At 47.8% G+C, this 19,576-nt stretch overlaps 1 protein-coding gene across 1 annotated transcript; it reads right to left on the bottom strand.

Annotated features, from left to right (window-relative positions):
• Positions 1-265: 265 nt before the first annotated feature.
• ahrrb (aryl-hydrocarbon receptor repressor b) lies at positions 266-19,321 on the bottom strand. Its single transcript, XM_062481150.1, has 9 exons — positions 19,127-19,321; positions 18,657-18,721; positions 17,492-17,673; positions 6,841-6,965; positions 5,520-5,609; positions 3,332-3,470; positions 2,989-3,122; positions 2,623-2,822; positions 266-2,271 (listed from the first exon to the last, which is right to left on the bottom strand). The coding sequence occupies exons 2-9, from the start codon at positions 18,719-18,721 to the stop codon at positions 1,170-1,172; spliced, it is 2,037 nt and encodes a 678-aa protein (XP_062337134.1). The 5' UTR covers positions 19,127-19,321; the 3' UTR covers positions 266-1,169.
• Between the last annotated feature and the right edge of the window lie 255 nt (positions 19,322-19,576).

The raw sequence follows: 19,576 nt of genomic DNA, 5'->3' as shown, positions 1-19,576 counted from the left end.
CGACGATTTGGCGTAGTTCCATTCTAACCTTGCATTACAACTTTTTTATGATTTATTTTGAGTTTTATAGGTTGAAATTAATAAAAATTCATATATATATGTATATATATAACACAACGCATACAGTTTGTCTGTACACTTATAATCGATAGTAATACCCACTTACCGTTTTGTTTTGAAAATCATAAATGCATATCAGAATCCACATTTGTCGAATTCAACATTTTGCAATAAAACAAACAAATTGTTATTTTTAAAACGGCAATTTATTGAAAATAATGTTGTAAAGAATGCTGCATGCAGCTGTGTTGTTGACCAGAAGACAACCGTTAACAGTTGAAAAGTTGTTATTTTCAAAACTTTAAAGAAACACAAGGCCTACTTAATATTACAAGTCAATTGAATAATCTAGGCTTTAACAAACGTTACTTAAATAATATGATTATAATTAGACTACAAAAACATTAGTGTCAAATATTTTGTGACACAATTCAGAAATCTGGAGAAATTGTGTAAATAGCAGTTAATCTTCGTTGAACTTAAACACGTTGCCTACCGAAATATTATCTTCAAAACACAACATAAATCTGAACAATAAATTAATCAATCATTTCAAATAATAAAAAGATTTATCAAAGATTTAATCAAAAAGGCTAATAGATAAATCATACTGTTTCAAAGAGGTATTTAGTGTATAATGACAAAAATATTGGATCACTTAAAATCAATTATATCTATTTGAGTTATTTACAAAATACAAGGCTGTGTAATAACTTGTGTGTAATTTAACTAAAATCATATTGGTTAGGAGCACTGCTATAGACTACAACAATCCACTGAATATGCCACCCTTTTCAGTGTGAGTAAACATAAATAAGTACATTATAAAATATATCCAAACACAATTTTACATCCTTTGTGTACCATTTAGATTCGACCAATCAAGACAAGCTAAACAATACATATTTAACAAACACAAAACTGAAAAAGATAGTGATATTTCTAAGGTGTGGTGTGTGTAATGTGCACAGTTACATACAAAAATGTCTCTCATATGCTTTCTTTGATTCTGTAACTGCTGTTTACCTGAGTTAAAAGAGTCCAACCAACCTTTTGATATAATACAAAAGAGGCATGGTTGAGACCACAGAAGGGGTTGGTGTGCCTTTTCACTGCATGTATATGTACGGGTTCGATTTGTGCACCAGAGCATTCATAGCACAGTTAGGGATCGCCCTCCTCTGCAAGGGTATCTGGCTGATGTCATGGCAACTGCCGTCAGACCAGGGCGGGGAGTCCATGGGCTCTCTCTTTATGGAGTGAACCAGACCATTCCCACGGAACTCGTAGCCCAGTTTGTCCTCCGGCTGCAGGTAGCCCTTGTGCTCCACAGTACCGTTCCCGTAGACGTGGTTGTCCATACAGTTCACCCCCTGGCTGCTGCAGAGGGGGTCTGGGTGGGGGACCCTGTGGGGACTGAACTGGCCCACGTCCTTGTTCAGGGCACGCCTGGGCAGCCGGAGGGCCCCTGCGGCTGCATAGAGGTACTTGTGATGCCCGTTAAGGGGGGGGCTGATCCGGCTCTTGTCCCGGTGGCAGTTGGAGTACTCCTCGTAAAAACCCACCTCCGTCTTCACCTGCGGCTGCTCCTGATAGGCCGGGCCGTAGCGCTGAGTCTGCTGCTTCTCCGCCGCTCCGCCCCACGAGCCGTTGTGGGCGAGGCCGTACAGGTTCCCGCCGTTCTCCGAGTCCGAGTCCTGCTCCGTCTTGATGGCCTCGGGCAGCACCATGCCGCCGTAGCAGTCCAGGTGGCCCATGTACCTGACGTCACCCTTCAGCCCTCCGTCGTCGCAGAAACCCTCCACGTCCGCGTACAGCTTGCTCTGAGACACCTCCTGCCTGCTGCCGTCGCTGTACCCGGGAGACATCCGGAAGCTTCCGGCCTTTCCCAGAGGGTTGTACTTACCCTGGCGGCCTGTGACGTAGCTCCCGCTGGGGGCTTTGCGGGAGGCGGAGGGGGTCCGGATGCTGTCCCAGGAGGGGTCCACCACAGGGCTCTGGGCCTTGGGCCCCCCCAGGGAGGACAGGCAGAAGTTGAGGGGCTCGTCCTGGGGGTAGTAGCCCTCATTGCTACGGTAGCGCAGGCCGTCTTTGGAGAGGGGCGTCCAGGGGGTGTAGTGGCAGGGGTCCCTGGGAGGGGCGGAGCTAGACCAGTTGAGAAGAAGGAAGTCACTGCTGTCACATGACCCTCGTGAGCGCTGCCTCTTCTCACTAGGATAAAACCCAGGAAGAAGAACCCAGTATCAAAGGATGACTCTGATGAAAATAATACTTACTGATATCCATTAATCTTTGTTTTTTAACATCTCTATCACCTCACTGGATATGTAGGAAGTTGTATTGACGCCAATTAAGTGTTCTGCTTTCCTTGTACAGTACATAATAATCTCACAAAGTTGCGAAGTGATTCAACGCATCAACGCTAATTCAAAAGACACTTGCTACTTGGTAACTTTACCAAGTGTACTTTAAATGACTTAACACAGTGGCGTGTAACCACGACCAAACCTTTCAAGTGAATCCAATATTAAATATTTTGTGTGTCTGTGTGTGTGTCTTCACCTGCGTTCCAGAGTGGTGGAGACAGGGCCCTTGTTCTTGCTCCTAACTGTCAGGCCCTTGAGCTTGAGCTCAGTGATGGAGGGCATCACGAGGGGCACCGCCACACAGAACAGAGCCAGCTGGGGGGGCACCAAAGCCCCAGAGTCAGTCCTCTTCTTCTGGCCCTGGAGGAACTTCAGACTGCCCTGGAACTGCATGCTCTGATGCACACACAGTATGCAACGGCATTAATCATTGTGCATTTATTTAGCAAACGCTTTTATTCAATGTGAAGTACAGGTGGGGATCTCAACCCCCCAGGTGTCAACATTGCATTGTGGGGAGGGGTGTGGGAGGGGAGGGGTGTGAGGTGAGGTGAAGTCGTACCAGGAAGCCAGAGGTGCTGTCCAGCAGGCAGCGAGCACGGGCGATGAAGCAGCGAGTGAGGAAGGCCGTCAGCTCCAGAGGCACCCCGTCTGGCTCCTGGGCACTGAACAGACTGCCCACCACAAAGTCCTCACCTACAAGTCAGCGCGAGACACGACACAGAAACGTCTGGTGGCGCACGACACTCCAATGATGATGTGGTGCTGTTGGGCTTTTTATGTGTCATGTCTTATCCTTCTCTACCAGTGGAGGAGAGAGATTCACCCCCCCCCCACTCCCCCCCCAGGGTGAATAATGTATTAATTCGTCCATGCGATAAGTCACTCGTTCATCCTGTACTTACCGGTGGCGGTGGCTGGGGGGTGGTCGAGGGCCTCGCCCCCCTGTGGTGGGGGGCACATGGCCCAGTGGAGCTGGCGTCTGAACTCCTGTCTCTCCTCCACATGGATGTAGTCGAACACGTTCTGGTGCATGACGTCAGTCTGGGGGGAGGGGAGGAGGGGGGGGGGCACAGAGAGGGCTGATCAGACACTCAAATCCAAACAGACAAACACGTACTTAACAGGAGTGTAATACCAGTGTCTTCATTTAGCAGATGCTTCTGGTCAGAGTGATGAGGGGGGGGTGTGAAGCTGGGACCCCCTTAATCTGCAGTCAAACGCTTGACAACTGATCCACCCCACCCCCCACCCCCCCCGCAACAACTGCACCAACAGAGAAGCAAACCGAAACATAACAGAAACCTCGCATTGATCGGAGGTATAGGCACGTAGCTGTGTTCAAGTGCAGTATATAGAGTAAAGTCAACAAATGATCCAAAAAGAAAACACTAGAAATCATTTTGCAAAACATGACCCATCATCACAACACAACGCGTATTTCCAGGGGGGTTCAGTGAGTTGGGGTCGGGAGGGATTAGTCACAAAACACTCCTTCTGCTCCAACCCAATTAACCCCCTCATTAGGGCAGCGTATTGTGTTTGGGCGGCTCGTCGACCTTGCCACTTAACCCACGTCACGGTCGGGTAGAGCTGGTCAATAGTCAGACGCCAACGAGGTATCTGTGCAGACACCGCAAGTGTCGCTGTGAAGTGGCCCTGGTGAGAACCCAACACTGTGGGCCCCAGACAGGGGCCAGGGGGCCCAGGGGCCAGGGAGCCCAGGGGTGAGGGGCCCAGGGGACCCAGGGGTGAGGGGAGAGAGCAAGGGTCGTGGGCCTCTGTGACAGGTTAAGCTCATCTAAGTTAGATCTCTTCGGATGGGACATCCCACTTGAATAGTTTTCTGATATCACAGTGCTTTAGTACTTTGTAAAAAAAAAAAGCATGACTGAATCAACTCTGTCTGAATCTACAGCTGAGAAGAGAGTATGTAAGTAATGTTACCATAATAACTCCGATCAAGCATGTGACTTCAAACAGAAGGATTAGGTTGCCACAAACAGCTTGGCTACAGACTAATCAATAACTTAAGTAAGTACTTAGATGATTGAAAAAAAACTCAAATCTCCACCAGTTGAATCAGTCCCGTATCCTTGGTGACTTCCACACACACCAGTGTGACTGTGGGCTTCCCTCCTCTCCTTGTTTATGCCTTGCGTGACACCAAATCTGCTTGCATGAGGACCGACATTTGCAACGCTACGCTGATGAAAAAACGCTGCAACCCCGGCAAACCCACTCTCGTAATCCCTCCCCCCCTGCCCGCTCCGCCCTACCCTCACCGCCCCCCAGCTCCAGTCATCCCCTCCGTTCATATAAAAACACAACCCTCAAAGACTCCCACTAAAATATTCAACCTCCCCACAACATCCACTTGGGAGGCACGCAGGGCTTTGATCACTTGCCTTGAGAGGCCTCTCTCCCTGCAAGCACACCGAGACAGGGTCTCAGATCCACACAGAGGAGCCAGCTCTTTTGTTTCACTAGAAGCATTTTTTTTACTTTAACCCGTTAAGGAGTAGCGTCACACATATGTGATTCTGAACATTCCAACCGACTATTTTCCGATAGACAAAAACTATATGACAAACGCTATAGTATGGCTTCAAAATTTACTTGACCTATGTTTGGGTTTCTTAATAATGACTTAAAGGACACGGACAGCGATTAAAACTCAACTCTGGCTAAATGTGTTTGAGTTCCTTTGTGTGTGCTTTAGGCTACTATAAAATAGTTTTATATTGCTTCGTTGTTGCTCTTCTGAATGCAGTTTCCATTGTTAGGCCTATACACAGTAGTTCAACCTCTATCCTCAAGACTTACTACTGACTACTAGGATTCTACTAGGATTGCTGGATAAGAGCGTCTGCTAAATTACTAGATGAAATGCTATGATTGTGATTCGGAATAATAAAGCGTAGTTATGAATTGTCAACATTTGTTTTGTACTCTGAGCCCATCTGGCTTTTTGATTTGTCAGTCATGTTGTTGATCAACACAGGAGAGGAGGGGGGTGGTGGGGACAGCACAGGAGAGGAGGGGGGTGGTGGGGACAGCACAGGAGAGGAGGGGGGTGGTGGGGACAGATACCTGGTGGAAGCCCAGGTAATCCACAATGCTGGAGGAGGCGTAGAAGATCAGGCCGTCTGTGCTCACCACCAAGGCAAAGCCTGTGAGAGACTGGAGAGAGACAAGACAAAGCCTGTGAGAGACTGGAGAGAGACAAGACAAAGCCTGTGAGAGACTGGAGAGAGACAAGGCAAAGCCTGTGAGAGACTGGAGAGAGACAAGGCAAAGCCTGTGAGAGACTGGAGAGAGACAAGGAAAAGCCTGTGAGAGACTGGAGAGAGACAAGACAAAGCCTGTGAGAGACTGGAGAGAGACAAGACAAATCCTGTGAGAGACTGGAGAGAGACAAGACACATGTATGTTGCACCTACACGCCAAAGGAAGAGAGAGAGAAAGAAAGACAGACAGACAGACAGACAGAGGGTAAGTGAGAATGGGATGGAGGAGCAAGAGAGCAAGAGAGAGAGAGAGAGAGAGAGAGAGAGAGAGAGAGAGAGAGAGAGAGAGAGAGAGAGAGAGAGAGAGAGAGAGAGAGAGAGAGCATTCATCATCATCGTCTCATCAAGCAGAGTCGGCTCTCTGTGTCGGGTTTAGTGACAGTGACGTTGGCGTGACATGGGCTTGGCCCCCCTGCCCTTCTCCTCCCCTCTCTACTCCTCGCCAGCCCCAGCCACCTCCGCTCTGATCTGGGAGCGCTCAGGTCAGCTGGGGCCCCTGGTTCCCACTCTCTGGTGTGATAGTGACCTAACAGTGTCACGATCTCTATTCAGCCCCAACGCATCCCGCTGCTCAGGGTGGCACGCTACCCATGGAGAGGCCAACCTATGGGGAGGGAGGGAGGGAGGGATGGAATAAGAAGGAGGGGGGGAGGAAGGGTTGAGGAGGAGAGGGGATGAGGGGGAGTGGAGGTGACAGGGAGTGGGTGAGGAGGGGGTGAGGGGGAGAGGGGTGAGGGGGAGGAGGAGAGGAAGAGGTGAGGAGGAGGGGGGTTTCCCCTCTAATCAACCTGCTGCAGTCTGACTGGAGCACGAAAGCGCGCTCAAGACGTCCTAGATCAGAAACATAATCAATGTGCTTCCTGCCTGGAGATTCTGTGTCAGTGATTCCACTGTGTGCTTGTGTGTTTATCTCTCTGCCTCACGCAATGTACAAATGCTTTTACTTCTGCTCAATGGCCATGGTGTATTAATAGAGCAATCATCTTAGGAGGACGGGATCTTCTACCAAACAGGCAGGGGATGAGGAGAACTGCTCTCTTCACGGTGTGCCCGTCATCTCTCTCTCCCTCTCTTTATGTCTCTCTCTCGGTCTCTATCATTTTCTGGTAGTACTGTCTCTCTACCTCCAGCAGGAGGTCACTCTCCATCACACCAGCGCCCAGCGTCTGGTGTTCCTTCCCTGGGTCGTGGTGGGAAGTTCCAGGCTGGGGCTCCAGCACAGCCTTCCTGCATGGCTTCTCCTGGATAGCTGCAGGGAGGTGAGAGAAAGGACAATTCATACACTGTAATCACACACACACACACACACACAGTGGTCAAATTAAGGACTGAGCTTACTTCAAACTGGGATTTAATGTGTGCGAGTACCATACAACAAGCTTTTATGTCAGCGACCAGGTGACCAGAGAAAGCCTTCTGTTCAGGAAGCCAGCCAGCTAAAGCAGACTGAGAGCAGCAGTTTCTGACTCTCGCTCACCGCTAGCTGCTAGCCGCTCACCGCTAGCAGCTAGCCGCTCACCGCTAGCAGCAGCACGGGGATGTGTGTGAGAGCTTCTGCTCTCTGACAGCCTTTGCGTGTTCGAAAGCACAAAGATATATTCACCAGTGGCACGAGGAGGGAGAGAGGCTGGGTGACAAATGGCCAGCCTCCTCATTAGCCTAGCTCCACCCCGGCCGCCTCCGCCTCCGTGTCTTGCCCAGGAAATTTGAGTCAAGACACCCACAGAAAGAGAGGGAGGGAGGGGGGGGGGAGGGAAGGAAGGAAGGAAGGAAGGAAGGGAGAGAGAGAGAGAGAATAAAGAGGGAGTGGGAGGAGAGAGCAGGAGAGAGACAGGGAGTGGGAGGGGAGAGAGATAACAGGAAGAAGCGAGCGGGAGAGAGAGAACGGGAGTGGGAGGAGAGAGAGAGAGCGTGAGAGAGAGAGCAGGAGAGAGGGTTGGCGTATTGAGGCTTCACTGTCACGCAACTGATGCCTCTGTCAATCTCCCGGGATCTCTAGCAAGAGGCTGGCACTCGTTCAAGTCATCGCGTGCAGCGAGATAGCCTACATAAGTCCATAAAGATTTTTGTAATAACAACAGATGTTAAATATTGATGACTGCTGGAAAACAGTGACATGGCGCTAAATGCTTGGGCCCTCTGCAACTGAAACAATATACGCAACAAAAGTAACGCACACAGCCCTGGTACAGCTCACTTATATAGCACATATCTACTGTATATGTCTCTTCTTTTTTTTGACTAATGGAGTCTATTGTTTATTACAGAATTGTATGAAATGATCCCCCTGCAGTGAGTGGGGTAGCACAAGAGTTTCCTCTGAAAAACATGGAAAAACACTTAATGTCGATTTCCACTGTTAAGTTTAGAATGAGAGATCAACACACACGTGCACAAACACACACACACACATGCAGACGTGCACAAATGTGCACGCAAACACACATGAGCACATGCTCAGTGATGTGCATCCATTTAGCACAGACACTCATTAACACACACACCATGTGCGCAAACACACACACACACACAGTCACACACACACACACACTTGGACACGCAATGAATGCGTAGCTGTAGTAAAAGACCTCCGGGGGTGGCAGTAGAAATAGCGATCAAGCTTTTGAAAGTCGTGCCAAAGACTCCTCTCCTGGTCACGCACTTTCAGACAATTCCCTATTGGTCCTGAAAATAAAACAACGGTTTTCAAATCCTTTGCTGCGGATTACGGAGGACTTGGTGAGGTTCATAGAAAGCACATCCAGCTTCAGGAGAGGATCCAGGAAGCAGAGGATCCAGGAAGCAGAGGAGGTGCACACACAGAGAACACCTGTAGGATTCAGGGGCTCTGGGGAGCCGGGCAGGTACAGCCTGCCAGGTGCCAGCCTGCACAGTGAGCCTTGCTCCGGATCACTACTCACAGTTCACGTTTCGTGACTTGCAGTTATGAAGCTCAGTATTTCCATCCAGAGAGCGTTTCCCCCAAACAGTGGGCCAAGGAAATCCGACTCATCCCGGGCCGCTCCTCATGAGATCGGTTGCGGGGCGAATCGGCACGCTAATCCATGCCATGATCTTGTTATCACATGTTCCAGTTGGAGGGTAGGGCTGCCATCCTGCGCACAGAAGCGCACACCAACATCACGCGAGCCCAGGGGGAGGGGGGAGGGGGGAGGAGGGAATGTGGGGGGGAGGGTTGGTGGTGGTGTTGAGATGGTGGGGGTGGGAAAGATGTTTAAGGGGACTAGGTGGGGATGGTGGTGTGTGTGTGAGGGGGAGGGGGCAAAGGGTGTACAAGGGGGCTGCCACATCACCTCTGAGGTCAGATAACTACTCACCCATCCAGCACAGCTCACTGCTCACGCACACCTGCTAGCCTAGCTTAGCTTAGCCTAGCCTAGCCTAGCTTAGCCTAGCCTAGCCTAGCCTAGCCTAGCCTGCTTACAAGCCAGATGAAATGCCGATTGTAGAGGACAAGTAAAATTAAGCGGGATGTGTGGAGGCTTCTGTCTAAAACCATGTATAACGTCTGTCCTCCACCCAGTCAAGGGAACGAGGAAACAGACCGTTTCATCAGAACAAAGGACTGGAGCTATCCTGCCCACTGTGCTCTCCCATGTAGTCACAGCTTCAGTTCAAATGTGTGCCAGAACTGGATAGATCCTTTCAGAAACAAAAGAGCACTTTTAATTCTCCCCAGACCAGACAAATGAGTCATCATATATGATGACAAGGGTTTCTTTTGGCTGTTGACATGCCAAACCATTCATGTCAAATTCAAAAAGAAAGACGATAAAACAAGTCATTTACAGAAGTTAGAAAACAAGCCAGAATCCCACAGTTTCTCTGCCAGGGGTTGTTGACACATGGACGGTAAGGGAGACAATACGATCCTTCATGTGGTCGTCAGTGAAGCTGGTATGAGACCCCAAAGAGGATCCGGAAACCCACAAACAAAGACCCGGTCTGTGTAAGACTAAATGTTGACTCCACAGATGTCCTCTTGGTCTAATGGTAGCCATGCCGGCTTGAGGAGTGCGGAATCAGGACACAGGAGGTGGATCAACGTTCCAAAAAGAAAAGAGAGAAATGGAGTGAGCAAGGGAAAAAGACAGTAAAAGAGAGAGTGAAGGAGAGAGAGAGAGAGACAGAGAGCAGGAGAGAGAAAGAAAAGGAACTTTCACCTGTTCTGTGTCAGCTGCAATTGCTTCTCATCACTTCACATTGAGAACAGGGAGAGAAGGAATGAGAGAGAACGAGAGAGAACGAGAGAATGAGAGAGAGAGAAAGAGGGAGGGAGAGAGAGAGAAGGGGGGAGGAGGGAGAGAGAGAGAGAGAGAGAGAGAGAGAGAGAGAGAGAGAGAGAGAGAGAGAGAGAGAGAGAGAGAGAGAGAGAGAGAGAGAGCGAGAGAGGAGGGAGGAACAGGAGGAGTGGGATTCCCAAAGCGTGCAGAGTAAATCCTTCACCTGCACGGAGTCCCAGGGTTGCGTGCTCAGTATGTATGTGTTTCTTTCCTTCTATCTGCCAATTTTGGGCTGGAGTGGGGGACTGTGTGTGTGTGCGTGCGTTGAGCTCCTGCCCAGCTCTAAGCAGGTTCTCATTAGCATGGCGAGGCTGAGGAACGTTTGTGTGTGTGTGTGTCCTCAGTGGCAGCACCTCAACAGGCCTTGACAAGGTCAATGAGGCCTGAACACTTCAGGTTAAAAGCCTGCTGTGTGACATCACCAGCGCTGTTCAACCCGTTTAATCTGTCACCCTTACTTACGCACCCCACACTGCTCCCTAGCCCCCACCCCCTCCCTCCACACACACACACACACACACACACACACACACACACACACACACACACAGTACACACAGATAGGTAGAGGCACCTAATATGGAGTCTACTCAAGTTACTTCAGAGCCAGTGCACCATCTTCGTGTCTGTAAAGAATGTATCCAGAACAGACTTTCAATCCATCTTCATCTTCCCCTCCATACAACCGCCCTCCCCTCTCCCCTCTCCCCTCTCCCTCTCTCCCCTCTCCCTCTCTCCCCTCTCCCTCTCTATCTCTCTCTCTCTCCTTCTATCTCTCTCTTTCCTCTCCTCAGTCTCTCTGCCCGGCTGTTTGCTGAATGAGCAGAGGTGTTAACTGAACCCAGACTCCTCCCGTCAACGCTGGAACTACAGCACCACCAGATGTCATGGTAACAATGGGCCGCCAACACCCCCTAATACAGACACTCGTGTTTGCTACATAACAACCCCCCCTGGGACAGCGAACACACGAGGAAGGATCCTACGGTCGTTTAGACGCAACACTGAACATCCAAACTAAACCACTTTTCTGAAGAGAAATAGATAGTGTGTCCTGAGGGGGGAAACATTGTTGGAAATGTACGCTAGGTGTTTAATGCAGAGGGTAGCTATTTTCCTGAAGGCTATAATCCTAAATGCAGCTGCTATTTCATGATCTATATGGGCCATATCGTGTGGATTATCGCCACCCCTACGTATTTGAAAGGTCAACAAGGTTTAAAAAACATTTCTCTTACGGGATGTTGAGAAGGAACCATCCATTTGTCATATGCAGAAACACACACACACACACACATTCTTCAAGAGTGTATGCATGCTCCCAGATCAGTGAAAGAAGGTCAAGGCCACTGCCTATTGGACGGCTCCAGAGAGTGTCATCCAACCCAGGAAAAGGATGAGAGATGGGGACTGTCCAGGGATTGGCTGACCATGAGGGAATGTCCCGGCCTCTCTCGGACAACTGTCAATCACTCACGGCTGTCAGCAGGCCAAGTGATTACAAATTCTCTGACACTGACCGTTATAAATATGACTCTCCATCACAAACACTGAGCCAAACTCAGAGAGCTCTCAAGGCTGCCAAGTCTAATCCTCTGGATTCTGCACAATATCATTTCAGCATCCTCTCTACAAGTCAAGGCAAATGGAGGGAGGCGGGGGGGGGGTGTTTGAGCACAACCAGTCCTAGGATTATAGATCTTATACTATATGTTAGCTACAGTACATTGTGTATTTGCCAGTGTCAATGTGTGTGTACGATTGTCCTAGCCTTACTGCCTCTGGCCAGAAAAGCAACTGCAGTAACTGACATCGTTATAGTTTCTTTTTTAAAGAGCCCAAACTGCTTTTAGGGTCCAGACAACTCTTCTATGTGGTGTTCAGACATGTGGTGTGCATGCTGGGGGGGGGAAACAGTGCACGCAAACAAGCCAGAGCTTTCTGGGGAATGTGCTGGCTTTTGGAGAAGTCTGTGTCTTCTCTGTCTCTCTGCCTTCAGCCAGTCTGGCAACTCGCTGGCCATACATATGTCCTCCACAGACGCTTATCAGGCTGTTTCTCAATTACATCAGTCCCTGATATCCCTCAAGATAAGACATTGCATGGAATTACAAAGGCCTAACATGGCTTTGAAGCATTTTCTTTCTTTTGATCAATCACAAACATGTTGGGTTCTGAAGCACCAGTGGCCCCCCTCCCCCTCTCTCTCTTTCCCTCTCTTCCCTCCCCTTCCTCCCCCTCTTCCTCCCTCTCCCTCTTCTTCCCTCTCAGCCTCTAGTAACAATCCAGACAAGTGAATGAGTGCCAAGCACAAGCACAGCCATCTACTCAGCCAAGAGACATCAGCATGAACGCACAGGTCTAATTGGCCTTGAGCATGGATACGCTGCACAGAGCTGCTGTGACAAGGCCTGGGTGGCCAGTGAGGAGGGATATGCAAATTGTGACATTCAAGGACAGAACGTATCTGGCAGAGGGTACACATAACCTTTAATCACATTGTTCTGAAATGCAATGTAAAAGCCCAAATAAAACTGTCAAAATATGATTGTATGTACTATGGGCCACATACAGTACATGTGTCAACATAAAGGTGCTCGCTGACATGAACACAGTCTGCCCATTGAAGAATGGCTCTGCTCGTGTATCTAGCGCAAGCTAAAGCTTCTCTCTGCTTCATGGCACCTTCAGACAACAGAATATGAATCCTAACATCTGTATACACAAGGGGAAAGGGGAACAAACACAGTTCAATGGTTCTGTGGTTCTTCCTCTCCTCTCCTCTCCTCTCCCTCCCTCCCTCCCCCCCCGCCACGCCCCGCCCCTCCCCCCCTTCTCCACTCCCTCCCCTCTCCCCTTCCTCCCCTCCTCTCGGGTGCACTGATCGACAGATCATTTTCATCACAGTTTCTGAGGTCAGAACCCCAGTCTGCTGCAGTCACGCAAGCCCTAGCCTGGCCAGCTTTACTACAACACTTCTACACGCAGAGCCTCTTAAAGAGACAGTACGCACATTCTCACTTCCTTCAGGGGCGCACAGGGAGCAGATCCCCAGTCATCAAAAAAAATAAGGGCCTAGGTTCCCACAAGTATATTCAGCAACTGACATTTCCTTTACTAGTATTTTTTTTAAACTTTTTATCAGTACGATACTTTATTGGCTGTCAAAACAGATATGAATGTACAAATCGAGGAAGAGAAAAACCGTTGTCTGTCATTGTCGCTGGGTTGGTTCCCTGGGTGTGGGTCAGGTGACTCCTGTCCCCAACAGGGCGACCTGGTTTCACAGCCTGGAGAAGACCGGTTCTCCATCCTCACGGTCCTACAAGCAGGGTTGTCCTGGACAGCCTGGTAAGCGTTGGTCACGACTGGGGAGGAGCCATCCAGACCCTCCCTTCCCTGGGGTCTCCCGGTGAGAGCTCGTCCAGACATCTGGTGCCCCCCCCCCAGATGGACGACACACATGGAAGCCTTCGTGGTCGTACACTCCCAGCCCCAATTAGGTTCAAGCCCAAGTTGACACCCAAGCTGATAGATCCTATTGTGCGTGATTGTGTGTGTGTGTGTCACATCAGGCACCGCGGAGTGGCTGACAAGTTTACAATCTCTGACCCCCCTTATTGTGAGAGACGGTGTGGGCATGCGTTTGATTGTCGGTGTGTATGGGAGGTGTTTTGGAGTAACTGAGCATGTTGGAATCGAAGAAGAACTTATTTTAACTGACCTACACCGTCAGTAGTGTCGAGTGTGTGTGTGCGCGTGATTATAGTTTACCAACACCATAAGGTAATTTCTACATTTATCTAGGATTATTAAACAAAATGGTGTTCCAACTCCCCAGTCCAGGTACATACGTTGTTATGATCACTTGGGCTCAATGACAGAACAGCGATAGCACACATAAAAATACAATAAATTGATTTGTTCTAGCACATAAAGTACATGTTCATCTCATCTCAGTCAATTATTTCCTCGTCTTTTTATTAGTCCTCTTTCCCCTTAGTAGAGACACAAACACGATTGTTTTCTCACGGTAATTCTTATTGTGACAGAATAGATTAATGTGCCTTTGTGAGAAGACAGGCTTGTAAAGGGTCTCAGCCTAGGGTGAACTGATATTATGGGATGTTGTTGCCACAGTAAGTGCAGATGACATGTTAGGGGTGAGTATAGACAAAGGGACTTGTGCCAGCTGAGTTTGCCAGCATCACGGAGTTAAAGCAGGATCAACGCCCCTCCTGTTCTTGGTGACATATTGGGGTCACTCAAACTCACGCTATGCGTGATGGCAAATCGTTTTTTTTCCTTCTCGTGAATTTACATGTTCATGCTCTGTGAATGTTGCCTATGGGCACATTTTATCCACATAAACCATAGCAAAACAGAATACACATTTTTTTGATTGTCTCCTTGATATTATGTGCTCTCCATTTATCTCTCTTCTTCTCTCTCTCTCTCTCTCTCCCCCAGAACAGCCCATTAAAGAACTACGCCCATTTGTCAACGCTACAGTACACAACGTAATTCCCCTCAAATATGCCGTCCATTTAAATATGCCGTGGAGCCAACAGCTAGCTGTTAGCTCCACTGGCATAAACACAATGATCCTTAATGGGGCAGGAGTGTGGAGTTCCTAGATTGTCTGCACGTTTACGTGCACAAAGTTAGGAAAGAAAACTGTAATTCCACACTGCCTCAACAATCGCCAACAGGCACATCACACCAAACCAACCCAACAACTGTTGACTGTTGGTGTTTGTAGATGTTTGTTTGGGCAGCATGAACCAGCCTTATCCAGTCACGCACCCCCAGGGCCCTCCCGGTGAGTCATCCCTGTTCCTCTCAACCCTCATCGCCTCACCTGCCGGTTTTTAATTGAGGTCAGTGGATGGTCAAACTCCCCCCATGTATGCATACTCCAATCCTATTACCCTCCCTGTGAGCTCATTGGGAGCTGGCACTCTGCTCCGCTAGCTCGCCTGCCGGCGCTACGTGCATGCGTGACATGTAAGTACTCCCTCTGACCGGAACTTGGCAAGCAGAACCTCAGCGACTGGATGAGGGGGGACATTTAGCATGTGGCACAGCGTCGTACAGGCAGGAGAGGCCGTTGGGGGTTACAGGGCTATTCTTGTGCGGTATCCTCACAGAGAGCTGCTTCCAAACTCGCACACGATGTGCAGCTGAGATGGTGAGTCATTCCGAGGAAATAAACATAATCCTCAATGAGAAGACAATTAAACGATAAATAACGTGAGGGCTGCTTCCATCCTCACACGGCAATGTGAAGCCAGTGACTCATTCAGACCGAGGAAGTCAAAGTAATCCTCAATGAGAAGACGGTATAATAGATAACGTGATGGGGGTAAATGAAGACGAAACACCGGCACTTGAAGCGCGCACCCTCTCTGAAGTCAGCTGCATTGTCTGATCTGTTGCCACGGCGAGGCGGGACGGGCTACGTGGACAGCGGCACGTTTGAAGCGACTGAAAGCAGTCGAGGTATATCATCGCGTTTCAGCGGGTGAAAACACGGTCTTTGTTGCTCCCCTCTGGGGTCGGAGGTCATGAAATCACACGGGAACACAGAGAGACCAGGGCAGGGTGATCAAATTTGAGCTTAATTGCAACGGACGGCACTCCAACGATGGTGTTGGGACAACAAAGGCGTCCACCCGGCGAGGCGCTGGGTTGGCGCCCAGGGCCTGTTGGGCTGACATGTTAGGCGTCTAGACCCGAGGTGGTGCGTTTGGACTCTGGGGGTCACTCACTTCCATCCTTTGTTACGCGGGGCCAATCTATGCAATTACTGATGGGGGATTACTCAAGCAAGACACTGTGCAGCTCATGCAGGGCCAGACCCAGGCCACAGAGACGGCCCACAATACTTCACACTGATCGCTAATGAGACCCAATTGTTCCTTATGTAACTGTAGCTGATAGACCACAAAAGGAGGAGACTCTGGAATTTTGTCATGGAGAGTAGAGTAGAGCAGAGTAGAATAGAGTAGAATAGAAACAACTTTATTGCCAAGTATGCAAGTATGCAGTTCTGGTGCACAGAGGTCCGAAGCGTCGGCCGGAGTGGGGCTACAGAGTGGGGTCCAGACCATCCACAGGTCCTCAGATTAAAGGGAGGTTTCGTGGTGTTGACCGTGAGAAAGAGCAGGGGGAGAGTTTGGCCTCCGAGTCCTGTTTTAAGGCACGACTGAACTCTGACATCTCAACCGACATAAATAATCCCACTTCTGACACCCTCTGACGAGTGGACAATTCCCTCCAGCCTGATCTGAATCCAAAACCAAGGTAATCAGCCCAGTGAACAACTGCAGCCCCAGCCTACCTTGACCTTGCATCTTTCATTACAGCAGTCAGGGGGCCGGGGGGGGGGGCACATGACAGCAAAAATGAAGCACTACAGAAGGACAGCCAGATGAGTCTGACCACTGTGAGCATGTGTGCGTGTGTGTGTGTGTGTGTGTGTGTGTGTGTGTGTGTGTGTGTGTGTGTGTGTGTGTGTGTGTGTGTGTGTGTGTGTGTGTGTGTGAGTGTGTGTGTGTGAGTGTGTGTGTGTGTGTGTGTGTGTGAGTGTGCGTGTGTGTGAGTGTGTGTGAGTGAGTGTGAGAAAGAGAGAGATTCTCAAAATAAAACAGGAGCTTTCATCATGTTTATCCATCACATGTAGACTAAGGGACCAAGGCTAACATGGCTACAGCTAAAATAGGTCAGGCACACAGCTCTACACTCAAGCATATCATTTGGAATTCCCGCTAAGAAATCTAAGTGTGAAATCACAACTTGAAAACCTGACTTAATGTCTGACATCTAGTACATGGTAGGAATGTACATCGGTTGGTAGAAGTGATATTCAGCTGCAATATACACATAGGGATTATATGAAATAATGTAATCTACAGTTGTAAATTAAAAAGATACAGTATATTACCCAATGTATAAAGATATTACGTTTAGTTGTGTATGGCTGTGATATTAATAGTTCCTTTGTTTGATCTGTCTCATCAATAATGTAGGCCTCGGAAGTGGACCACTAGAGTAGTGGCAAGGTTGAAACAAAGGACCTGTACATGGATAGCTGATGACTGTGCCAGGATAGAGGGATATGCAATCAGTGTAATTGAACATACTTGAATTTGATCTCAGTGAGGGAAAACAAGTTTTTAAATGGAAGAAATAGATACTTTTAGGCTCACCTTTCCCAGTATGTCTCAAACTGTATTAGAATTTTTGTGTCAAATGAATGCAGTTCATGGTGACTAAAGAGAGCTCAGCGGTGACGTGTAAACGCGCCACGCGATGGCACTAAACTGTCCCGTACACGAACGTACACCGCTCTCGTCTGAGGGGGGTAAGCAAGCCTGCTTGTTTTCTCACCAGTACTCACATATACAAACACACACACAAACAAACAGACAAACACACACACACACACACAGTGAGAGGGTGCCCCTACCTTGGAAGAAGCTCTTGACCCGCAGGTAGGACACACTGAGGCGCAGCACGGAGAGCTTGTCCAGCTTGGAGATGATGTCTGGGGAGAAGGGCAGCAGGCTGGCCAGGCGGTCCAGCTCGGCGTTCAGGCGGTCCCTGTGGCGCTTAGACGGGTTGGTCTTCTGGCTCGACGACGTGGGTTTCCTGCCACACCAAAGAGATCGCAAGCAGAATCGGAAACAGAATGAGAACCTAAGAAAGCCCACTGTTTTATGACGTGCCTACATGTTCTGTCTGACCCTAAACCTGACCTTAACAAAATCTTTTTTCTTTCTAAGAAAAGTCTTCACAAAGTGAGTTTTCAATGCATGTGATGGTGACCTTTCATGTTTCAGTTTTGTCCCTAACCCAACAATTGCTTTGAAATTCAAAGAAATAACAAATCAATTCTAAATATATACATTTTGAGGAATTGTGTTTGCAAATGTCTGTTCAGTTTATTTCATGTAGGACCAACATTTCTCAAAACAATATGGTCAAGCATATGAATAAAGCTGTAGTTAAATGCTGAATAATTTTAGGAGTTTAACTGTTAGCTTGGATATTGTCATTTTAATATGTTCACATATTAAGTCAGTAGTCAACCAATGCAATTAAGTTTGTTACAGTATGTTTCCATTATTCCATAAATCAAATATGACCTCCCTAAAGTTAAGGAAATAAATATGGTTGTACTATATGTGGAGTGTATTGGAAATAGGTTGTCCTAGTTTTGTACAGGAAGCCAATAGGTATTTCCTGCTAGATGAACTATGGAAAATCTATTATTGAACAATAATAATGAGTGTAATCAATAAGACATTGATCAAATTGATTTTGCTATTGATTATAGTATATAATTATAATTAAACCGGTTGAATGCGATTACAATAATTATAATATGTCACGTTAAAAGCAAGGAAATTGAATGTTTAATTTGCAAGAAACTCTACAACAAAGAGACATGAACAGAAAAGCACTTTATAACTTATTCACACGTATATTATCAAATGAAGTAAATAAAAGGTAGGCTGTGTATTTGGACCTGAGAACAATTTGTCAAACTAAAATCTTTCTCTGCTTTCATTTATTAAATATAAAACAGAAGTTAGAGACAGACACACAGGCTCTCTATAAATATACTCAACTGTTTCTGGACCGGTTTTCTTCTTTTCCTGCCGGCGTACAAGCAGTCACCCGGTGGGATCATCATCTATGTAAATAAATCATATGACTTACTAAAGGTTACCTCCATTAATGTCACAATTCTGAAAAGTAATATTAGCACGCCACAGTCATATATTTCAACCACAGGCACGTTATTTTGGACCAATGATAATCAATTGAACAATAGTTAACAGCTTAAACATTATTTTAAACAAACGAAATTTACAATTTGAATAAATACAAAACTCGGATAAAGCGTTTTATGGATCATTATTTCCTCGATACACGCGCCGCACCTGTCTGCCTTTGTTTACATAGCGACCAATGGCACAGTAGAGTGGCATGCGTAGTAAGCGCTCTGATAATCACGCTAATTGGAGACACTACAACACATTATAACGTGAACAATTACACATACATAAAGCATTAAATCAAAAGATTAATAACTCACCAAAAAGCTGTCCAATGTTTCTGTTAATAGGATGAATAGTAGAAGAGCAGTCAGCTCTAAATATTCCAGTTCAAATGAATTAGCCTTTTGTTTCTGTTTGGACTTGCAGACCAAACCTTTAACAAACGCATTTGATTCAGCAAAGCTCTGTCAAGATGTTTTTATCGGTCGGCGGTCCTCTTGGCAAAGATGTGGTTCATGTTATATACCCGATTGGGTGGCGTTAACTTCCTCATAGTTCAGGTGGCGGAGGAGTCATCTCAATGACCTGATGTGGCCTTCGCACGCAACTCTCTTGGCACGCACTCACATCAGAGCTAGGCGCGCTTCTGTCAGTAGCACGCTTTAGAGCGAGGAAGAAGGAGCTCTCGTGTAACGGTCTCCGTACAATATAACTTGCTTTAATTTAGAACTAGATGCATATATATAACGAATTTGAAAATACCGTGA

The sequence above is a fragment of the Osmerus eperlanus genome, chromosome 16 (assembly GCF_963692335.1).
Source record: "Osmerus eperlanus chromosome 16, fOsmEpe2.1, whole genome shotgun sequence".
Classification (NCBI taxonomy): Eukaryota; Metazoa; Chordata; class Actinopteri; order Osmeriformes; family Osmeridae; genus Osmerus; species Osmerus eperlanus.
This window is presented reverse-complemented; position numbering and strand designations above follow the sequence as displayed.